A 23,225-nucleotide genomic window follows, 5' to 3' on the forward strand; every position below is an offset into this window, starting at 1 on the left:
GTTTTGCTTTCAGAGGTCGCGATTTGATTTGCCAGGCTGCCTGCCAGTCAGAAGTTGGCAGACATTTCGCGCAGGCGAGTGGCTGCGAGGACGGGGGGGGGGGGGGTGGGCGGGACAGCCCCCGGCAATTGGCTGCGCCGCAAAGCTTGCTTGAAGGATAGGGGAGCGACCTGGGGCTAGAGTTTGGCGCTCACCTGGAGCGGGGACCCCCTAGCGGCCACAGGAAGAACGTTGCAGCGACTCCCCTGCCCCCTCTCCCGCTGTCCTAGAGAGCTCAGGTGATTGCTCGCTTCCACCTGCCCGGCAGGTGGGCCTGGTTTTAGCAGCCTACCAGGTGTCCTCCCTTCTTACCCCCATAGCCACCTTCCGGGCTTTGCTCCTGCTGTTCCCCTACCCGACGCTCTTATCAACTATTGAAATCTAAAACGTCCTTGAAGACCCAGCGCTCCCTAAAGCCCTCGCGAGACTTGGGGCCAAACATCTCTCTCCTTTCCTGCCCTCCTGGAACACCTGTTGGATACCAAGCCTCCCAGCAATCCTGAAGGTCCTGAAACGAGCCTAGCGCTTGGTTGTTTCTATAATGTATATAATTATCACAGTTATGATAATTAACATGCGCATGGAGTTTTACAGATGACAAGCTTCTCATCGCTCACACGTTGTCATATACACGCATTTGCTTTCAGATCGTCACAGCCATGAGTGAGACATGAAGCCTGTTTACATACGATGAAATGCCATTTGGACCTAGACATCTACAATGAGAAAGAGGCAGTTCTGGTCTCAGATCGCGGGGCAGAGAAAGCTCCTTGGGAACACGAGAGAGGAAAAAGCTGGTGCATTGTGGAAACTGCCCGAAGGCCAGCAGGGCTGTTAAGAGATTTTTCTGGGGGCGTGGTTGGGGCTGCTCTCTGAGGAATGGGCCAGGGACAGTTTATAAATAATATATTTGGGGCCCGGCGCAGTGGCTCACGCCTGTAATCTCAGGACTCTGGGAGGCCAGGAGCATCACTTAATCCCAAGAGTTTGAGACCAGCCTGGACAACATAGTGGGACCCCATCTCTACAAAAAAATAAAAATAAAAAATTAGCCGGACGTGGCGGCGAGCGCCTGTGGTCCCAGCTACTCAGGAGGTTGAGGCGGGAAGATCGCTTGAACCCGGGAGGCGGAGGTTGCAGCAAGTCGAAATCGCGCCACTGCACTCCAGCCTGGGCAACAGAACAAGACCCCGTCAAACAAAAACAAAAACAAAAAAACTCGGATTTCACCCTAAATTTAAAGGGGAGCCATTGGAGGACTTTAAGCAGGGGAGTGACAAGGTCGCTGTGGACCACCCTGCCCTGAAGCGTGTGAAGAGGGTCTCCTGGAATATCAAGTGGCTGCCCTTGTATAGTCGCCTATGTCAATCTATTTTTTTTTTTTTTTTGGTGCTGTTAGAAACAGGGCTTGGGGCCGCGTGTGGTTTCTCATGCCTGTAATCCCAACACTTTAGAAGGCCGAGGCGGGTGGATCACCTGAGGTCAGCAGTTTGAGAGACCAGCCTGGCCAACATGGTGAAACCCTGTCTCTACTAAAAATACAAAAAAATTAGCCTGGCGTGGTGGCGAGAGCCAGTAATCCCAGCTACTCAGGAGGCTGAGGCAGGAGCATCGCTTGAACCTGCAGGGCGGAGGTTGCAGTGAGCCAAGGTTGCGCCACTGCACTCCAACCTGGGCGATAAAGAGAGACTCTGTCTCAAAAAAAAAAAAAAAGAAACAGGGTTTGGATGAATGTTAATTCTCTTAGGTATATTCCCTGAAGCAGGATTTTTGAGTAAGCAAAATTCTAAGGCTTTTGGTTTATCACAAGATTTTTGAGGCATGGCCTAGATAAATAAATCTCTTATTAGTTCCCCACCCCGCCACAGGTCCGGACGTAATTAACCTAAACCCTAAAATTCGGCCGGCTTCTCTGCGGACTTTGAAACACCTCTAATGATTGGTCAATAACTTTTCACGTTTAAGAAACAGAGGATGCCATTGGCTAGAGTTACCTCCGGGACGGCGGAAGGTGGACTTGCGAATGTTAGGCCTGTGGTTGCCATAGCGACCGGGAGGTTGGGCTGGCCAGATTCAGTCGCCGGGACCGGACCAGGTAGGAGGCAGTTCCGGCGGGGGGACCGTTTCTTGAGGTCGTGGGGAAGAGGACACGGCGCACCATGTCCTCCGCGTGGGACGCCCACGGAGATCCCCCGGCCTCCGGGTTTTTGCGGAATTCCAGGGTCGAGCTAGGTGGAGCCCCGAGGGCGGGAAGAAGCCACCATGGTAGTTGCCCCTGCGTCGGGGCGTGTCCTCGGTGGTTCCACCCGAAAAGTGGTGACGGCTGGGGCTTGCCTGCTCCACCGACCTCCTGCGAGAGGCGTGGGCGTCCGACCTTTGTGGCTCAGCCTCCACGAGTGCGCAAAAGTTAGGAGGCTTCAGTGCCTGGCAGTGGGGTGGATGCCAAAGACCTGATCTCTACTCATAGGTCCACCTTTGGCGGACCTGTCTTTGGCGTCCACCCGCTGCCAGGCACTGAAGCCTCCTAACTTTTGCGCACTCGTGGAGGCTGAGCCACAAAGGTCGGACGCCCACGCCTCTCGCAGGAGGTCGGTGGAGCAGGCAAGCCCCAGCCGTCACCACTTTTCGGGTGGAACCACCGAGGACACGCCCCGACGCAGGGGCAACTACCATGGTGGCTTCTTCCCGCCCTCGGGGCTCCACCTAGCTCGACCCTGGAATTCCGCAAGCACCCCCAGCTCAGGGGGTGTCCCCCAGCAAATGACTTCCCTGCTCTGGGCCTCGATTTACCCATCTGTAAAATAAAAGGGTGAGATTGGAACCTGGTGGTTACTAGCGCGCCACTAAATTTCCTTCCAGCTCCCTGACACACATTCTCAGCCAACGAAGACTATCGAATGGGTTATTTACCTGAGAGTGCTTTGAAAAAGTGTAGACTGCTTTCAAGATGCTTATAACTGAGTAGATAAAAATCCCTACGGTCGAAACTACTCAGGACATCCAAAAAAATTCCATCTAAAGTATACATAGTTTAGTACATGTTTGTGTACCCTGTACAGTAACATGTATGATGTAAACTATGTGATAACACTTAGCATATATAACTGTTTTAAAAACATAAAAGATGATAAAATGAAACTGTGCCTATAGTTGTGACCATGTGAGCTGTCCTTATGGAATCTAACTCCTGCAGGAAAGATGAGCACATCTATACACACAATTGCCAAAAAGGGTCTACCTCTAGTATTCATTCATTCATTCATTCCACAAATATTTATGGAGAAAATACTATTTTTTAAAAAGTCTCATTACTATTATTATTATTTTTGTACAGACAGGGCCTCACTATGTTGCCCAGGCTAGTCTTGAACTCCTGTCTCAAGCCATCCTTCCCCCTCAGCCTCTCAAAGTACTGGGATTACAGGTGTGAGCCACCATGTCCAGCCAATGGAGCAAATACTATATACCAGGAAATAGACTGAAGATTCAGAGGTGAACTTTCTTTTGGGGAAGATCATAAATAAATAAACATACAATATAATGTTGGGTAGTGAAAAGTGCTTTGAAAAAGCAGAGTAAGGGGCTAGAGAGAGAGATTGGTTAGTGCTGCTTAAGAGAGGGTGGTCAGGGAAGTCATCCCTAAGAAGGTTTGAACAGACAGTCTCGTGAATTTGGTGACAGGACCGCAGGATGATGCCCCAGTACGGTGAAGAAAGGAGCTCCCCGTGCAACAAGGAGGCATATGGCAAAAGCCAAGGAGGTCCCATGTGGAGAAGAAGATTAGTCTTTAGGTGGTGAGGCATGACAACTGCCTTCAAATTCTTACAGACTAGTCATATAGAACAGTGGCTTTCAAACAGTTTGACTGTGACTCATGGTAAATGCATTTTACATTGTGATCCAGCACGCACACACGCATATGACAAACTAAAACTTCACAAAAGACTACAGACTCTGACTTGCATTTTGAAAATCACCAATGTGGAAGAGAAATGAGACTTATTTTGAGTTGATTCCAAGGGTAGGAATTAGGACGGGTAGAAAAAAAAAGAGAGAATCAGCTTTGATTCAGGAAGGAACTTTCTAGCAATCAGAACTGCCCAACAGTGAACTTCCCCCAGGAGTTTTTAAACTGTGTTCTGATGAAACCTAGCATTCTGTGAATATTCAAGAGAGTCAAATATTTGCCCTCCACCCAGCCATCCCTTATTTGCTTCATATTTTGAAAACTATATATAATATTCTAACTTCAGAAACCCAATCAGGTCAGGCACTGTGGCTCACTGTAATCCCAGTGCTTTGGGAAGCTGAGGTGAGAAGATCGCTCGAGGCTAGGATTTCGAGACCAGCCTGGGCAGCATAGTGAGAAATTGTCTCTATGAAAAATTTTAAAACTAGCCAGGTGTGGTGGCAGGTGTCTGTAGTCTTCCAGCTACTCTGGAGGCTGCGGTGGGAGGATCACTTGAGCCCAGGAGTTTGAGGTTGCAGTAAGCTATGATTGCACCACTGCACTCTAGCAACTGAACAATACAGCAAGATCCTATTTCTAAAAATAATAACAACAAACCAATCATACCCACTCGGGTACTAAATGTCAAAATTTAGCAAGTTAATATTTAGTGTGTGCTGCCTGAGAGATTATTAGAGGTTAAGGAGTGAGTAGAAGTCAGACTTCCTGAGTTCAAAGCCTGATTCCACCTTTCTTCTAATGTGACTTTGGGCAAGTCACTTAACCCCCCACCAAACTTCAGTTTTCTCATCTGTGAAAAATGGGGATTATACCTCACTGGATTGTTGTAAAAATTGCACGAGGTATTCCATAGAAGACATTTAGGACTGTACAGGCTCAATAAATGATAGCTATTATTTTAAGTTGTTAATTTGATATCCCTGTGCATATATTAAAACCTACATTAATACAAGCCTGCTGCAGGACAGGCAGTATTAACCACTTCACATGGATCAGCCTGAGAGGAAGGTACTGTTATCACTCCCAGTTTATGGAGGAGGAAATGGGCTCAGAAGGTTAAGTGACTCATCCAGAATCAGAGCTAAGTGGCAGAGCATAATCTTGAACTCAGGACTGGATACTCTGGACTGCTGCACTGGCCCCCACCTAGGAATTACTTAAACATATGTTGTTGATTCACAAGGTGGTATATCTTCACTGCTCTTTCTTAGATTCTAGGCCCATGCCATCCTGTCATGAACAGTTATACAAGCAAGTGGACCAGTGAGGCACATTTGGGCAGTGCTCTGTTCACATCTGGCCTGCACCTGCTCTCATCCTGCCTTCACAGGTATGCAGTGAGAAGACTGGAATAGTGTAGTCTTTTGGTGGTAGGATTGGGGATTGTTTTTTATTTGTCTGTTTGTTTGTTTTGAGATGGAGTCTCACTCTGTTGCCCAGGCTGGAGTGCGGTGGTGCAATCTTGGCTCACTGTGACCTTCACCTCCTGACCTTCTCCTGCCTCAGCCTCCTGAGTAGCTGGGACTACAGGCGCACACCACCATGTCTGGCTAATTTTTGTATTTTTAGTAGACACGGGGTTTCACCGTGTTAGCCAGGATGGTCTCGATCTCCTGACCTCATGATCCACCCACCTTGGCCTCCCAAAGTGCTGGGATTACAGGTGTGAGCCACCGCGCCGGCCGTGGATTGGGGATTATTTAAAATTTTTTTGTAACATCATATTTTCTTAAATGTTGACAGTGTACATACATTATTATTACAGTAGTCCTCCTTTATTCAAGGGGTATATGTTCCAAGACCACCAGTAGATGCCAGTGAAACAGTGGATAATACCCAAACTGATTACTGTCAATCAGACTGTTTCCGTTCATATCTCCCACTCACAAATTTAATGCTTTTTCCATCTTGAGTAAGCACTTGTCATGCTCTGTGGCTACTTACAGTCTGAGGTGAAGCACCAAAACTAGCACCAATTTTTTTCCCCTTTGAAATTTCATGGATAAAAGTTTTATTCTTACTGTAGATCTTAGCAGCCTCAGAATACAGTTTTTTCTTGCCTTATTAAGTCAAGAACGTTCACCTTTTCACTTAAAGGAGGCACTTTACAGCTTCTCTTTGACATGTCCAAAGTGCTGGCATCAGTACTCTTGTGCTTTGGGGCCATTATTAAGTAAAGTAAGAGTTACTTGAACACAAGCACTGAGACAACGTGTCAGTGGATCTGACAATCGTGATGGCTACTGAGTGACTAATGGTGGAGTAGCAAATACAGCTTGAATGTGCTGGACAAGGATGATTCACATCCCAGGTGGGGTGGAGTCAGACGATATGAGATTTCATCACATGCCTCAGAATGGTGCATAATTTAAAGCTGATGAATTATTTATTTCTGGAATTTTCCATTTAGTATTTTCAAACCACAATTGACCATGGGTAACTGAAACTGGAAAATGAAGCTACAGACAAGGTGGACTACTGTATAACAGGAAGCTTACTATTTTTCTAATCACTCATAATTCAGGAACACTAATGCATTTTTTAATAACAGCTTTATTAAAGCTAGGGCAGTAGATGGTTCTTACTAAAATGGCATAACATTGAGGGGTGGTAAATGAATAGTGGCTGCTTTGGTTATTTTTTGAGACAGGGTCTCACTTTGACACCCAGGCTGAAGAGCAGTGGCATGAACATAGCTCACTGCAGCCTTGACCTCTTGGGTTCAAGTGATCCTCCTGCCCTGGCCCCTAAGGTAGCTGGGACTACAGGCGTATGCCACCATACCTGGTTAATTTTTATATTTTTTGTAGAGACGGAGTTTCACCATGTTGCCCAGGCTGGTCATGAGCTCAAGCTATCCCCCAACTTCAGCCTCCCAAAGTGCTGGGATTACAGGAGTGACCCACCGCACCCAGCCCTAGCGGCTGCTGTTATAGACACTAAAAGACCCTGTTAAGCTGGATTGGTGATTGTACTTAGATCATTATTGACTCGTTTCTGTTGTTTTGAATCTCTTAATTTCTTGAAGAATGTTGTCAATAATTCTATTAAATATCAAATTTTTGGTATAGATTGTCCACCAAAAAAAGTTGAGAATTGCTGCTGTGAGGATTACAGACTAAAGTAAGGAAAAATACTGTGGGGAAAGGGACTAGTAGAGCATCAAATCATTTATTCAATCCTTTACTCATTAGTATATATAAATGGTATAAGTTTCTTAGGGAAAAAAATAGGCAAAATGAAACCCAAGTCTGCTAATGAAAAATAATTGCTATGGAAATTACATTGTGCCCTTGCTATTAACAACTAAAAAGTAGTTAACTATGTTAAACAACTCACAATGGACAACAGGCACAGTATAATAATCCCTGAAGGAAGAAAAACAAGGTGAGTCCTACAATTGCCCCCATTTAGTACCGGGGTCAGTTTTTAGGTCATATTGTAGGAAATCCAAATGAATTCCAAATGAGTTGAGAAGATAAAAATAAGAACTCAGAGAGGCCAAAGAGGCTAGAATTTATAGGGAGAACCCTAAAGGAAGGAGCTGCACCAAAAATGTTCAGAAACCTGAAAGAGAGGTCTCTTTATGTTTTTGGCTGAGCAGTAATCTGCACATGCATGAGAATGTGCTAAGATGGTCATTAGCACATTAACATAAGATTCTCATGCACATGCATGAGAATAAACTAAGACTGGGGAAATACCCACCAAAAGACCATAGGCTGAACAATTTCTGGGGCTTAAACAGATCTGGGAATGTTTCATGTTACCATAAACCAGAATGGAGAGACATGGTATTAGATAGGAATTGGGTAGAGTTCACAGAAAGGTCATGCCTTAGTAGTGGGGATAAATTATTCCCAGAGTAAAAGCTGCTCTGGACTTGCCGTAACACAGTTTGAAAGCTTGAAAGGGTCAGATGGATCTACAAGTTACTGAAAAGTGTTCCACATCCTTTACAGGAATATGTCAAAACCCAGCACTCAGCAATGTAAAATTCAAAATGTCTAATATCTAATACAAAATTACCAGACATGAAAAGATACAGGAAATTATGACCCATATCTGAGAGGAAAATCAACCATAGGAACAGACTTAAAAATGACAGATTATATAATTAGTATAAAGAAATGCTAAAGCAGCTATTATGAATCTTACAAATATGCCCAAGGATGTAAAGAAAACTGAACACGATGAGGCTAGAAATGGAAGACATGGAAAAAGAGCCCAAATGTAACCTCTAGAAAGAAAAAATACAATATTTGAAATAAGAATACAATAGATGGGATTTGCAGCTGAGTAGAGACTTCAGAAGATCAGTGAACTTGGCTGCGCATGGTGGCTCATGCTTGTAATCCCAGCACTTTGGGAGGCTGAGGCAGGTAGATCACAAGCTCAGGAGTTCAAGACCAACCTGGCCAAGATGGTGAAACCCTGTCTCTACTAAAAATACAAAAATTAGCCAGGCATGGTGGCAGGCACCTGTACCCAGATACTCGGGAGGCTGACACAGAGAATTGCTTGAAGCTGGGAGGCAGAGGTTGCAGTGAGCCAAGACTGCACCACTGCAATCCAGCCTGGGTGACAGAGCGAGACTCCATAAAAAAAAAAAAATCAGTGAACTTGAAGACATGACAATATAGACTACCCAAATGAAGGGCAGAGAGAAAAGAGACTTAAAAATAATAAACGGAATATCAATAACCTTTGGGAAAATATATCTAATATAACTGTAGCCCCAGGAAAGAAGGGAGCAGAGGTAGAAAAAATTTTGAAAAAACAATGGCTGAATATTTTCCAAATTTGATGAAAACTATAGCCTGCAGATTAAAGAAGTTCATTAAAACCAAACCCAAACATTAAAGACACAAAGAAAATTATGCCAAGGTACCATGAAAATAAAACTGCTGAGAGGCACATAGAGTTGTCAAAGTAATAGAAATAGAAAATACAATGGTGGTTGCCAGGGGTTGCAGAGAAAAAGGAATGGGGAAATACTGAGGAAACACCATATTGTAGGAAATACTGGGGAAGTACCATATTAGTTAATGGGTATAGCATTTGAGTTTTTCAAAATGAAAAGATTTACAGAGACGGATAGTGGTGATGGTTGCACAACATTATGAATTTGAATTCCACTCAGCTGTACACTTAGAAATGGTTGAGATGGCAAATTTTTATGTTACGTGTATTTTACCATAATAAAAAATTGGGAAAAATCAAATAGCTGAATGAAAGTAATACACAGAAAAGCTTAAAATTTGATGGATAAAAAAAGAATTATTACTTACAGAGGAATCAAAATAAGAATTACAGTGGCCGAGGCAGGCGGATCACGAGGTCAGGAGATCGAGACCATCCTGGCTAACACGGTGAAACCCCATCTCTACTAAAAATACAAAAAATTAGCCGGGCATGGTGGCGGGCGCCTGTAGTCCCAGCTACTCAGGAGGCTGAGGCAGGAGAACGGCATGAACCTGGGAGGCGGAGCTTGCAGTGAGCCGAGATTGTGCCACTGCACTCCAGCCTGGGTGACGGAGTGAGACTCCGCCTTAAAAAAAAAAAAAAAAGAATTACAGTGGACTTCTCATCAGAAACTATGCATGTCAGAAGACAATGGAATAATATAAAAGTGTTTGGGAGAGGTAGGAAGACAAAAGAAAAAAACTATGAACCCATAATTCTATACCCAGTAAGAATAACTTTCAAAAATAAAAGAAAAATAAAGACCATTTCAGACAGACACAAACCTCGAGAATGCAGTATCAGAAGACCTGCACTACATGAAAAGTTAAAAGAATTTCTGTAGATAGAAGGACTATGACACTAGAAAGAATCTTGAATTTACACAAAGAATTGAAAAGCACTGGAAATGATAAAGTTAAAATACATTTTTTTCTTATTTTAATTTCTTTAAGAGATAATTGAGTGTTTAAAAACAATATGAAATTAATAATATATGTAGAAGTAAAATGTATACAAAAGTAACAGAAAAGATGGAAGGTAGGAAATGGAAGTGTATTGTAAAGTTCTTACATTATATGTGAAGTAGCATACTATTATTTGACTGTGATAAATTAAAGATGTATACTGTAAACCTTAAATCAATCACTATACATAATTATAGCTAATAAGTCAGAAATGAAGATAAAATGGGATCATAAGAAATATGCACTTATTCTCAAAGGATCCAAGAAGAAAGAAACAAAGGCCCATATAACAAGTAGGAAATTGATAGGTTTAAGCCCAACCTTATCAAGTGCTACATTAAATGTAAAAGTTCTAAACACTCCAATCAAAAGGCAGAGTTTGATTAGATTAAAAACCAGGACCTAATATATGTTGTCTTTAAAAAAACATCTTTAAATATAAAGACACATTCCTTCCAGCAGAAGTGTGAAGAAAACTCAATAATTAAATATAAAGATACAAGTAGGTTAAAAGTAAAAGGACAGAAAAAATAGAGTGTGCTAATAGTAATCAAAAGAAAGCTGGAATGGCCATGTTAATATCAGAAAAATAGACTTTAGAACAAGGAATATTACCAGGGATAAAGCAGGGTATTTCGTAATGATAAAGGGGTCACTTCACCAAAAACATAAAAATTATAAATGTTCATGCACCTGGTAATAATGCTTCAAAATACACAACAACAATCGACAAAGCTTAAAAGAGAAATAAACAAATTCACAATAATATGATATGGGAATTTCAACCCTTCTCTCTTAGTATTGATAGAATGAATACATTGGAAATCAGTAAGGATGTAAAAGACTTGAACAAACTATCAGCCAGTTCCACCTAACTGACATTTATAAAAACCCCCATTCAACAACAAAAGGAAAATTCAAATCAACAACAAAAAGACAACTAGAGAATCCCCCTGACTACTTGGAAATTAAACATCAGACTTCCAAATAAGCCATGTATAAAAAAGAAATTACAATGAAAAAAAAAGATATTTTAAACTGAAAGAAAAATGAAAACACAACATGGTAAAATATATGAGATGCTACTAAAACGGTGCTTACAGGAACATTTAAGATATTAAATACATGTATTAAGAAAGAAGAAGGCACTGGGTGCAGTGGCTCATGCCACCTGTAATCCCAGCAATTTGGGAGGCCATGGTGGGCAGATCACTTGAGGTCAGGAGTTCGAGACCAGCCTGGCCAACAGGGTGAACCCCCATCTCTACTAAAAATACAAAAGATTAGCTGGATGTGGTGGCGAGCGCCTGTAATCCCAGCTACTGGGGAGGCTAAGGCAGGAGAATCACTTGAACCTGGGAGTTGGAGGTTGCAGTGAGCCCAGATTGTGCCACTGTACCCCAGCCTGGGCAACAAGAGTAAAACTCCATCTCAAAAATAATAATAATAATAGTAATAATAAAGAAGGATCTAAATTCAATTATTGAAGCTTCCACTTAAAAAGCTAGAAAGAGAAGAACAAATGAAACCCAGTGTAAGCAGGAAGAGAGAAAAGATAATCATAGAGGTCAATGAAATAGAAAATTTAGAAAAACAGTAGAGAAATATCAATAAAACCACATGCTGTTTTCTTTTTAAAAAATCAATACATTGGTAAACTTCTAGCCAGACTTGCCAAAAATATGTAAAACACAAATTACCAGTATCAGGAATGAAGTAGGGACATTACTACAGAATCTGCAGATATTGAAAGGATGATAAATAACTTTATGCCAGTAAGTTTCATGACAGATGAATGGAAAAATTTTCTTGAAATATACAAATTACCAAAGCTCAGTTAAGAAGAAATAGATAATCTGAAGAGCCTGTATCTATTAAGTTAATGAACTTTATCGTTAAAAATCTTCCCACAAAGAAAACTCCAGGCCCAGATGGCTTCACTTGTAAATTTAAGGAAGAACTAACACCAATTTTATACAAACTCTGCCAGAAATTAAAAGAGAAAAAAAACACCTTCCAACTCATTTCATGAAGCAAGCATTACCCTGATGCCCAAATCAAAGACATTTTTAAAACGAAAAAGAAAGCTACAGATTAATAGCCCTCGTGAACACAGGTGCAAAAATCCTTAACAGAATTTTAGTAAATTGAATCCTTCAGTATATAAAATATATGATAATATCTTATGACCAGGTAGCATTTATTCCAGGAACACTAGGTTGTTTTAACATTTGAAAATCAATCAGTGTAATTCAATTAATATATTCACAAAGAACGATTATATGATCACTCCATAGATGCAGAAAAAGTATTTGATAAAATTGATCACCTATTCCTGTTAAAAACTCTTAGGAAACTAAGATTAGAAGTGATAACAAGGTTTTATTAAAAAAAACTACAACTAACAAACTAACATTGTACTTAATGCCGAAAGACTGAATGCTTTCCCACTCAAGCTAGTAACAAGACAAAGATATCCACTATTGTCACTTCTGTTCAACATTGTACTGGATGCCCTAGTCATTGCAATATTACAATAAAAAGAAATAATAGGCATACAAATTAGAAAGGAAGAAATAAAACATTTTTTCATATATGACATGATTATATATGTAGAAATTCCTAATTGACAAAAAAGCTACTAGAACTAAAAAAAAAGTTTAGCAAGTTTGCAGGATACAGTATCAATATATATAAATTACTTAAATTTCTGTACACCAGCAATAAACAATTAGAAATTTAAAAAATTTTAAGGCCATTTTTATGACATAAAAATATGAAATACTTAGGAATCAGTTTAAGAAAATATGTGCAGTATTTGTACACTGATAACTGTAAAATATTGCTGAGAAATTAAATAATATCTAAATAAATGGAGAGTATACCATATTAATGGAATATAACACTCAACAAAGTTAAGATGTAAATTCTCCCTAAATTGTTCTATAGATTCAATGCAATCTCAATCAAAATCCAGGGAGGTTTTTTTGTTGTTGTTGTTTGTTTGTTTTGTTTTTTTGGTTTTTTAAAGCAGAAATTGACCTGTAAGTTATATGGTAAAAGAGCTAGCACAAGAGCTAATATAGTCAAAATAATTTTGAAAAATAAGACAAAGTTGGAACTACCTGATTTTAAAACTTATTCTAAAGCAAGATCGTGTGCTGTTGGTATAAGGATATACACAGAGTTCAAAAGAACAGAATAGAGGGCCGGGCGCGGTGGCTCAAGCCTGTAATCCCAGCACTTTGGGAGGCCGAGACGGGCGGATCACAAGGTCGGGAGATCGAGACCATCCTGGCTAACACAGTGAAACCCTGTCTCTACTAAAAAAAAAATGCAAAAAAACTAGCCGGGCGAGGTGGCGGGCGCCTGTAGTCCCAGCTACTCGGGAGGCTGAGGTACGAGAATGGCGTAAACCCGGGAGGCGGAGCTTGCAGTGAGCTGAGATCCGGCCACTGCACCCCAGCCTGGGCGACAGAGCAAGACTCCGTCTCAAAAAAAAAAAGAACAGAAAAGATAATCTAGAAATGGCACTATATCTATCTAAATAAACACATACACACACAGTAGATTTTTGATGAATGTGCCAAGATAATTCAGTGAAAAAAGGATATTCTTTTTAGCAGATGGTGCTGGATTAATTGAATCTCCAAATGTAATAAAATGAACCTGACCCTTACCGTAATACCGTATACAAAATTTAATTCAAAATGGATCCTAGGCCTAAATGTAAAAGCTAAAACTATACAACTTCTAAAAGAAAATGTAGGAGAAAATATTTGTGACCTAGGCAAAGGTTGCTTAGATCTGACAAAAGAAATCTTAAAACCTTAAAAGAAAATTTTGACAAATTTGATCAAAATTTTAAAATTTGCATTCAAAAGATAATGTTAAGAAAATAAAAAGGCAGACATCAGCTGGGGAGCAAATATTTTCAAAACATATATGGTAAAAGGCTTGTATCCAGAATGTATTAACTTTTACAACTCAGTAATAACCCAATGAAATCCAATCGTTTTTGGTTTTTATGGTTTTTTTTTTTTTTTTTTTTTTTGAGATAGGCTCTTGCTCTGCTGTCCAGTCTGGGGTGCAGTGGCGCTATCATGGCTCAGTGCAGCCTTGATTTCCTGGGCTTAAGCAATTCTCCCACGTCAGCCTCCAGAGTAGCTGGGACTACAGGCTGGCTAATTTTTTATTTTTTGTAGAGACGGGGTCTCACTATGTTGCTTACGCTAGTCTCGAACTCCTCGCTTCAAGCAATCCTCCTGCTTCAGCCTCCCAAAGTGTTGTGATTACAGGTATGAGCCACCATGCCTAGCCCCAATTTTTTTGTTTTAAAGGCAGAAGATTTGAATACACTTCACTAAAGAAGATAAATAAGCACATGAAAATGACACTGAGATACCACTGTAAAATCACTAGAATGTCTAAAATTAACAAGATTGAGCAAACACATGTTGGTGAAATGTAGAACAATTGGAACAAAGTACTGATCTATGCAACAATATGGAATAATTTCAAAAGCATTACACTAAGTGAAAAAAGACACAAAAGAATGTCTACTCTATGATTGTACTTGTGTGACTTTGTAGAAAGGCAACAATTGTGACAGCAGAGCCGTGGTTGCCAGAGCAGTGGTTGGGAAGGTGCTGACTGCGAAGGGACACAGGGAGCTTCTCAGCATCATAGATAGATTAATATCTTAATAGTGGTGGTATTTAACTCAACTGTAAACATTTGCCAAAACTTGGAATTGTACAACTAACACTGATTAATTTTATTTGTATATACATTGTATCTCAGTAAAGCGAAATTTAAATAAAAATAAGCCAGGCATGGTGGCTCACACCCATAATCTTAGCACTTTGGGAGGCAGAGGCAGGCAGATCACCTGAGGTCAGGAGTTTGAGACCAGCCTGGCCAACATAGTGAAACCCCGTCTCTACTAAAAATACAAATTACAGGTGGTGGGCGCCTGTAATCCCAGTACTCAGGAGGCTAAGGCAGGAGAATCACTTGAACCCGGAGGGGGAGCGGAGGCGGAGGTTGCAGTGAGCCAAGATCACGCCGTTACACTCCAGCCTGGGTGACAAGAGCGAAACTCCGAATCAAAAAATAAAAATAAAAGCCAAGCCTTCGGTAGTTCTGTCAGCAACATCAACAGTGACTTCTTCTGCAGTTCCTACTGCAGTGTGCTTGGGGCTTTGGGTCACTGGACTTGGTAGATCTCAGCCGGCACCCATACCATTTCTGTCTACCCTGTAGATAGCACAGAACCCATTTGCAAGAATTAACCAATGTGAAATGATCTCTACAAATGCTGTGTTTTGCTCTTTCAGGTGCTTAGGAGAACATGCAGTAGAGCTTTTCATCAAACAAATGGAACACGTCATAGTATTTTACTAATATGGACAACTCTGCACAGAAAAATGAACTCACTGGCAAACATCCCAGACGTGCCATTGAAGTACAGAAAGGTACACGTGTCTTTGCAGGGAGGAGATAGCTCCTGACATATGCTTATTTTAGTACATAAGAGCAAATTTGGGGGGAATAGTAAATCCTGGGTTATATCCACAGGGCCATCCTTATAGGCATATCAGATAGATGATTTTAGGCCCTACTGTTTCAAGTGTGATGATTAGAAGAAACTGTGAGAAGAAAGGATGAGAGAAGAAGGAGGAAGCCTCTTTAAAAATAAAAAACAAATAAACAAAACCCAGACTTGTTATTTCCATGTATCTGGTAAGAATCTCTATCCTCAAATTTAGATATGTAAGATATCTTTTTTTATTTCCTGGAACCCAACTTGAGGTATGACTGCAAACCCCCATTCTGCTGGGTTGTTGGAAAGGATAACTCCAGCCATTATCAGCATAAATCCTATCTCCCTCATGGCTGTTTCAAGTTTGGAACTTTCCCAATAGTTAGTGTAATCCCGGGAGGCTGGGTTGGGGAGGGGAGGAATACTCAGGTCATTGGTCGACCATCCACATTGGTGAGATCCCCAGTGTCCCAGCTCACGTGCTCCCTTTGGTTTTGCTAGTTTTCTGGCAAACTAGTGTTCTGGTTTGTTAGTGTATTCTGGGCCATACCTGTGGTTTAGGAATTATTGCTGAGACTGGAAACATCATTTTGAGTCCTCCTAGGCTCTAGCGCTTTTTCTTTCAAGGCTATTATCACCTCCCTGGTGGGCTTCCAGAGTCACTGCTGGTCTCAAATCCAGAGAAATCTCTCTCTCTTCCTCCCATCCTCTGATTTTGCACTCTCTTTTTCTTCAATATTTCTTTAAATTGAAGCATAAGTATACATTCAGGAAAAGCGCACAAATCCTAATTGTATAGCTTAATGAATATTCACAAAGAAGACACCACCTGTGGAATTACTTCTCAGACCAAGAGAGAATGCCAGCAGCATCTCAAAAGCCCTTGTCCCTTCTCAGATATGATCTCCCTTCCCCACAAAAGTAAACACTACGGTTATCCTGACTTCTCACATCATTAACAACTTTAGTTTGTTTTTGAACATTATGTAAATGTGAGTCATACAATATGAACTCTTTTCTCTCAGGCTTTTTTCACTTATGTTTCAGAGATTTAACTTCATGTTGTTTTATCTTATGTATCAGTAATTTGTTCATTTATTACTCTTGTTTGAATATACCACAATTTATTTATCTATTCTACTACTGAAGGACATTTAGGTTGTTTCCAGTTTGGGGCTATTATGAATAAAAACTTCTGTAACTATTCTTGTGCTTGTCTTGTGGGACACATATTTATGTATTTCATGGGTCTATACCCGAGGAGTGGAACCGCTGGGTCATAGGGTATGTTTAGGCTAAGCTTAGTTGATAATGCCAAACAGTTTTCCAAAGTAGGTGCGCCAATTTTACCTCCTTACAAGCAATATATGTGAATTCCACATGTTCCAAATCCTCACCAACATTTTAAGCTCATAATAGTTTTAATTTGCATTGCCTTAGATCAATGAGATTGAGCACTTCTTCATGTTGACTGGCCTTTTGGATATTCTCTTTGGAGAAGTGACTGTTCAACTTTTTTGCCCATTTTCTTCTGATGGGTTTTTCTTTCTTTTCTTTCTTTCTTTGTTGTTTTTTTTTGTATATTTATAGGAGTTCTTTAAACCATTCTGTCCTTATTTATAGGGGTTCTTTAACTATTCTAGAAACAAGTCATTTGTTAGCTATAGGTAAATGTCTTCCCCTATCCTGGGACTTTCCTTTCCACTCTCTTAACAATGTGCTAAGAAACGGAAACTCTTGATTTTAATATAGCCCAATTTATCAATCTCTTTATGTTTAGTGTATATGTCTATTCTATTAATACTTAAGAAATCTTTGCCCATCCCAAGATAGTTTCTTCTAGAAACTCTATTACTTTACCTTTTACATTTAGATCTACAATTCACTTGAAATTGTTTTTGTATGAGGAAGACACCCAAGTCTGTTGTTTTCCATGTTGACCCAGCACCACTTATTGAAAGGCTGCTCATTCTCTACTACTCTGTATTGCTGTTGCTATCTTTGTCATAAATCAAGTGTCCAGGCATATGCAGCTCTGCTTCTGGATTATTTATCCTGTTCAAATATCATACTGTCCTAGTTACTGTAACTTTATAATAACTCTTTAGTAGCATAAGCCCTTCAACTTTGTGCTTCTTTGTTTATGCCGGCTATTCTTGACCCCAGTGCATTCCCATATAAATTTATTTTACTTTTTAATTTTTAATTTTTATGGATATGTAATAGTTATACATATTTATGGTGCACATGTGATATTTTGATACAAGCATACAATGTGTAATGATCAAATCGGTAGCTATAAAAATTTTACAATCAGCTTATTAATGTCTTAAAAAAAATCTCTACTCTCATTCTAATTTGGATTACATTGATTCTAGAAATCAATTTAAGGATAATTTACATCTTTACAATAAATATTAACTTCTCTAATCCATGTATAGATCCTTTTAAGTTACCTTAAATTGTTCTCAATGTTTTAGAGTTTTCTTTGTAGAAGTCTTACATATCTTCGTTATATCTATTCTAGGCATTTGATTTTTATGCTGTTATAAATGGTAATTTTAAATTTTATTTTAAATTGTTTGTTGCTGGTATACAAAAATATTAATTGATTTTTGTATATTGACCTTGATTCTGGCGACCTCACTAAATCCAACTATTACCTCTTATAGGGTATCCATAGATTCTTTTGCAATTTCCCCATATTCAATCTTGTCATCTGTGAAAATGACAACTTTATTTCTTCCTTTCTCATCCATATATTTTATATTTTATGTATTTTTAATATATTTTATGTAGGCATTTGTATTGGCTAGAGACCTTCAGTACAGTGCTGAATAGCAGGATGATAGCAGTTGTACTAGTTTCACTCCCTATCTCGAGGGAGAGCTTTTAATATTTCACAATTTGGTATCACGTTTGCTATAGGCTTTTGTTATAGACACCTTTTATCAGATTAACAAAGTTTGCTCCTATTCCTAGTTTGCTAGAGTTTTTCTTTTAATCATCAAAGAATATTAGATTTTATGAAAAGCTTTTTCTGTATCTACTAAACAGTTACTTCACCAAAAAAAAAAGATATACAGAGGGAAAATAGCATATGAAGGAATGCTCAGCATCATTAGTCATTAGGGAAATGCAAATTAAAACCACAATGAAATACCATTACATACCTAATTGGATGACTGCGATTAAAAAGACTTCCCATTGCTGATGAGAATGTGAAGTCATGGAAATTTTCATACACTAATAGTGGGGATGTACGAAAGTACAATGACTATGAAAAATAGTTTGGCAGTTTTTTAAAAAGTTAAACATCCGATCTAGTCATTCCACTCCTAGGCATTTACCCCACAAAATGAAAGCTTATCTCCATTTAAAGACTTGTAGATAAAATGCTAATAGCAGTTTTATTTGTAATACCCCAAAACTGGCAACAACTCAAATTTACGTCACCAACGAATAAACATCATGTTTTTATACAACGGAATACTACTCAACAATAAAAAGCAATGGAGTATTGATATATCAGCAACAGAGATGAATCTCTTAGTAATTACGGTGAGTGAAAGAAGCCAGATAAAAAGAGTACCTGTTACAGGTATATGATTTTTTTTTTTTTTTTTTTTTTTATCTATTGAGATACTCATTTGGTTTTTCTTTTTTAGTTCGTTAATATGATGAATTATATTGATTTTCAAATGTTAAACTATTTTGGCATTACTGGGGTTGGTCATGATGTATTATCTTTTTATATATTGTGTGATTCGATTTGCTAAAATTTTTCTAAGAATTTATGTATTTACGTATATGAGGGCTCTTGATCCCTAGTGATCTTTTTCCCTCTTGTAATGACACCGTATAGTTTTGGTATCAGGTAGTGGTTGCCTCATTGAATGAGTTTGGAAATGTCTTTTCCTCTTCAGTTTTCTGGGACAGCTTGTATGGAATTGATAGGTGGAGTGTTCTATAAATGCCAATTAGGTCAGGTTAGGTAATAGTTTTGTTCAAGTTTCATATATCTTTACTGATCTATCTACTTGTTTAAATTATTGAGGGAGATGTTTTGAAATCTCTGACTCTAATTTTGAAATTTTCTATTTTTCTTGCAGTTTTATCAGTTTCTGCTTCTTATATTTTCTATCTCTTTTTATTGGGTACATCAGCATTTAGGACTGTTAGGTTCTCTTGAGGAGCTGACCCCTCATAATGATCCCATTATGAAATGACTCTCTTTAATGCAGGTAATATTTTTTGCTCTGAAATCTACTTTATCTGATAATATCTATCTTTTGCTTAGTGTTAGCATAATAAATCTTTTTCCATTATTTTACTTTTAACTTATTTCTGGGTTGATATTTAAAGTATGTTTCTCGGAGGTAACATATAGTTGGGTCTTTCTTTCTTATGCAGTCTGAGAATCTCTGTTTTTTAATTGGGATATTTAGAGTATTTACGTTTAATGTGATTATTGGTATATAAGTTTGTCTGTCATCTTGTGACGTGCTTTCTATTTGTCCCCTCTGTTCTTTATTTACCTTTTCTCTGTCTCTTGTGTTATTTTTAATGCTTCAATTTTATCTCATTTGTTAGCCTATTAGGAATAACTCTTTGTAGTATTTTCCTGGTGGTTACCTTAAAGCAATGGTTGGCAAACTTTGCCCCTTGGACCAAATCTGACCCCCTGCCTATTTCTATTAATAAAGTTTTATTGGAACACGGCCACCCCAGTTTGTTTATGTATTGTCTGTGGCTGCTTTTACTCCATAATGGCAGCACTGAATAGTTGCCACAGAGAATAAATAGACTGCAAAGACTAAAATATTTACTATCTGGCCGGGCATGGTGGCTCACACTTGCAATCCCAGAACTTTGGGAGGCTGAGGCAGGAGGATTGCTTAAGTCCAGGAGGTCAAGGCTACAGTGAGCTATGACTGCACCACTGCACTACAGCCTGGGCAATAGAATAAGATCCTGTCTCAAAATATAGATTAATTAGATAGATAGATAGATAGATAGATAGATAGATAGATAGATAGATAGATAGATATAGATGGATAGACAGATATGTACTCTCTGGCCCTTAGAAAAAGTTTGTTGATCCCTACATACTTTAGAGTTTATAGTATATATCTTTTTGTTGTTGTTCTTTTTTTTTTTGAGGTGGAGTCTCGCTCTGTCGCCCAGGCTGGAGTGCAGTGGCACAATCTCAGCTCACTGCAAGCTCCACCTCCTGGGTTCACGCCATTCTCCTGCCTCAGCCTCCTGAGTAGCTGGGACGACAGGCTCCCGCCACGATGCCCGGCTAATGTTTTTGTATTTTTAGTAAAGACGGGTTTCACTGTGTTAGCCAGGATGGTCTCGATCTCCTGATCTCGTGATCCGCCTGCCTCAGCCTCCCAAAGTGCTGGGATTACAGGCATGAGCCACCGCGCCTGACCTTTTTTTTTTTTTTTTTTTTTTTTTTTTTTTTGAGATCGAGTCTTGCTCTGTCGCTCAGGCTGGGGCGCAGTGGAGCAATCTTGGCTCACCTAGGCCTCCCAGGTTCAAGCGATTCTCCTGACTCAGCCTCCTGAGTAGCTGGGATTACAGGCACCTGCCACCATGCCTGGCTAGTTTGGTGAGGAGGACTCCCAAAGTGCTGGATTACAGGCTACCACGCCCAGCCTATAATCATTACTTTTTAAATGTTTAAAATGTTATATTTAAATTATTCAATTTATACTCATAGTTTTATGTTTTCTATTTACCCACATATTTACTATTTCCAGAGCTCTTCATTCCTTTATGTGATTCAGATTTCCAAGTGGTATCGTTTTCTTTGACCTGAAGGGCTTCCCTTAACATTTCTTGTAGCTCCCGTTTGCTGATGATTAATTCTTTCAATATTTATATATTTTTTAAAGTTTTTATTCTGCTTTTGCTTTTGAAGATGTTTTTACTGGGTACAGGATTCTAGGGTGACAGGTTTTATTTTTATTTTTTTTCCTTTTAGTGCCTTAAGGGTGTTGTTTTCAACACCAATCTGCTGTCATTCTCATATTTGTTTCTTCACATGTGACATGTCTTTTTTTCTCTGCCCAGTTTTAACATTTTCTTCTTGTCACTTTTTAAGCAATTTGATTATGGTTGGCCTACGGTGTCGTTTTCTTCATGTTTCTTGTATTTCACGTTAAGTGACTTTCTTGAATCTGTGAGTCAATAGTTTTTTTTTTATCAAATTTGGAAAAATTTCAACCATTTTTTCTTGAACTATTTTTTTCTGTTTCTTCTCTCCTCATATTTCTTTTTTTGAGAGCCTGATTACATATATATTAGTCTCCTCAAAGTTTCCATACAGCTCACTAATCCTTTTTCTTGTCCTTTTTCTGTGTTTTATTTTGTATAGTTTTATTTCTATATCTTCAAGTTTACTAATCTTTTTCTCTTCTAATTTGCTATTCATCTCATCTAGTGTATTTTTAATCTCAGACATCTTAGTTTTCACATCTGAAAGTTTGATTTGGATCTTTTCATTATATCTTCCATGTCTACTAATATGTTCAGTCTTTTCTCTGGCTTCTTGAACATATGAAATACAGTTAGTATAGCAGTTACAGTGTTCTTCTCCACTAATTCTATCATCTGTATCATTTCCGAGTTGGTTTTGATTGTTTATTTTCTCCCCACTTTGAAGTATAGTTTGTCCTTCTTCCTCCTATTAATTTTTTTATCAATGCCAGGTATTTTGAATTTTACCTCTTAGGTGCTGTCTATTTTTGTAGTCCCATAAACATTCTTGTGCTTTGTTCTGAGATGCAGTTAAATTGTTTGGAAACAGTTTGATCTTTTCAGGTCTTGCTTTAAAGCTTTGTTAGCTGGAACCAGAGCAGTATTTAGTCTAGGGGTAATTTGGCCCTATTTCTGAGGCGAAATCCTCCTGCATACTCTGTGTTCCATGAATTAGGAGGTTTTCCTGCTGTGACTCATGAAAACGGGAGCTATTCCTGGCCCTGTGGAAGCCTCCGGGATTGCTCGCTTGAATTCTGCCAGGTGGTTCCTTCTCCAGCCCTGGGTAGTTTTCTCATGTGCATGTGTCGGTCAATACCCAGGAACTTACTCAGGGGACCCTGTTGCAGAGCTCCATAGCTGTCCATCTGGGTAGCTCTCTCTTCTCCAGTACTCTGCTCTGTGAACTTAGCTGTCTTGGCCTTTCTGGACTCCCAGATCCATTTCCTCACCTCAGGAAGTCCACGGGGCCCCATCTGGATCCCTTCTTCCTGTGCTGTGGTCTGGAGATTTCCTCCTGGCAGAAAGCTGGGGGCCATCTTATTGCCAACCTCATTTATTTTGCTTCTCTCAGGGATCCCTGTCCTTTGTTGCCTGATGTCCAGTGTCTTGATTGCTTTGTATATCTTGCCCATTTTTAACTTTTTTTTTTCCCAGCTGGGAGGGCAAATCTAGTCCCGTTTCGGTTAGAAATAGGAATTTAGTCATCCAGAGTGTTTTTCAAAAATTCTACTTTTTTAATTGTTTCATCAAGAGGGTTGCTCTGACAAATGCCATTCTGTTATAGCCAGAAGCCTTGGATCTCCTTTCCCGTCAGGCAGAAACCTCTCCTTTCCCCAGGAGAACGTCCTTCCAGTAACCTTTTTAAAGCAACTCTCTTTCTTTACTGCCTCCTCTGCACACTCTCTCAGCTGTTCTATAGGCTTCGGTTTTTAGAAACAAAAGCCAGTAAGTCTTGCAGCTGCTTCTGCCT

General features: G+C 39.5%; 1 protein-coding gene across 4 annotated transcripts in view; it reads left to right on the plus strand.

Moving 5' to 3' along the window:
• Positions 1-2,009: 2,009 nt before the first annotated feature.
• The window catches only part of STPG1 (sperm tail PG-rich repeat containing 1), a 56,846-nt gene continuing 35,630 nt past the window's right edge, over positions 2,010-23,225 (plus strand). For 2 of the 4 annotated variants that reach the window (XM_015131276.3, XM_077969666.1), the window contains exons 1-2: positions 2,027-2,134; positions 15,279-15,416. In XM_015131276.3, coding sequence (XP_014986762.3) covers positions 15,347-15,416 — 70 coding nt within the window. In that variant the 5' untranslated portion in view covers positions 2,027-2,134; positions 15,279-15,346. Of the gene's footprint in view, positions 2,135-5,220; positions 5,340-15,278; positions 15,417-23,225 lie in introns of all 4 variants that reach the window. The other 2 variants (XM_077969669.1, XM_002802234.4) reach the window with 2 other exon arrangements.

The sequence above is a fragment of the Macaca mulatta genome, chromosome 1 (genome assembly GCF_049350105.2).
Source record: "Macaca mulatta isolate MMU2019108-1 chromosome 1, T2T-MMU8v2.0, whole genome shotgun sequence".
NCBI classification, from domain to species: Eukaryota; Metazoa; Chordata; class Mammalia; order Primates; family Cercopithecidae; genus Macaca; species Macaca mulatta.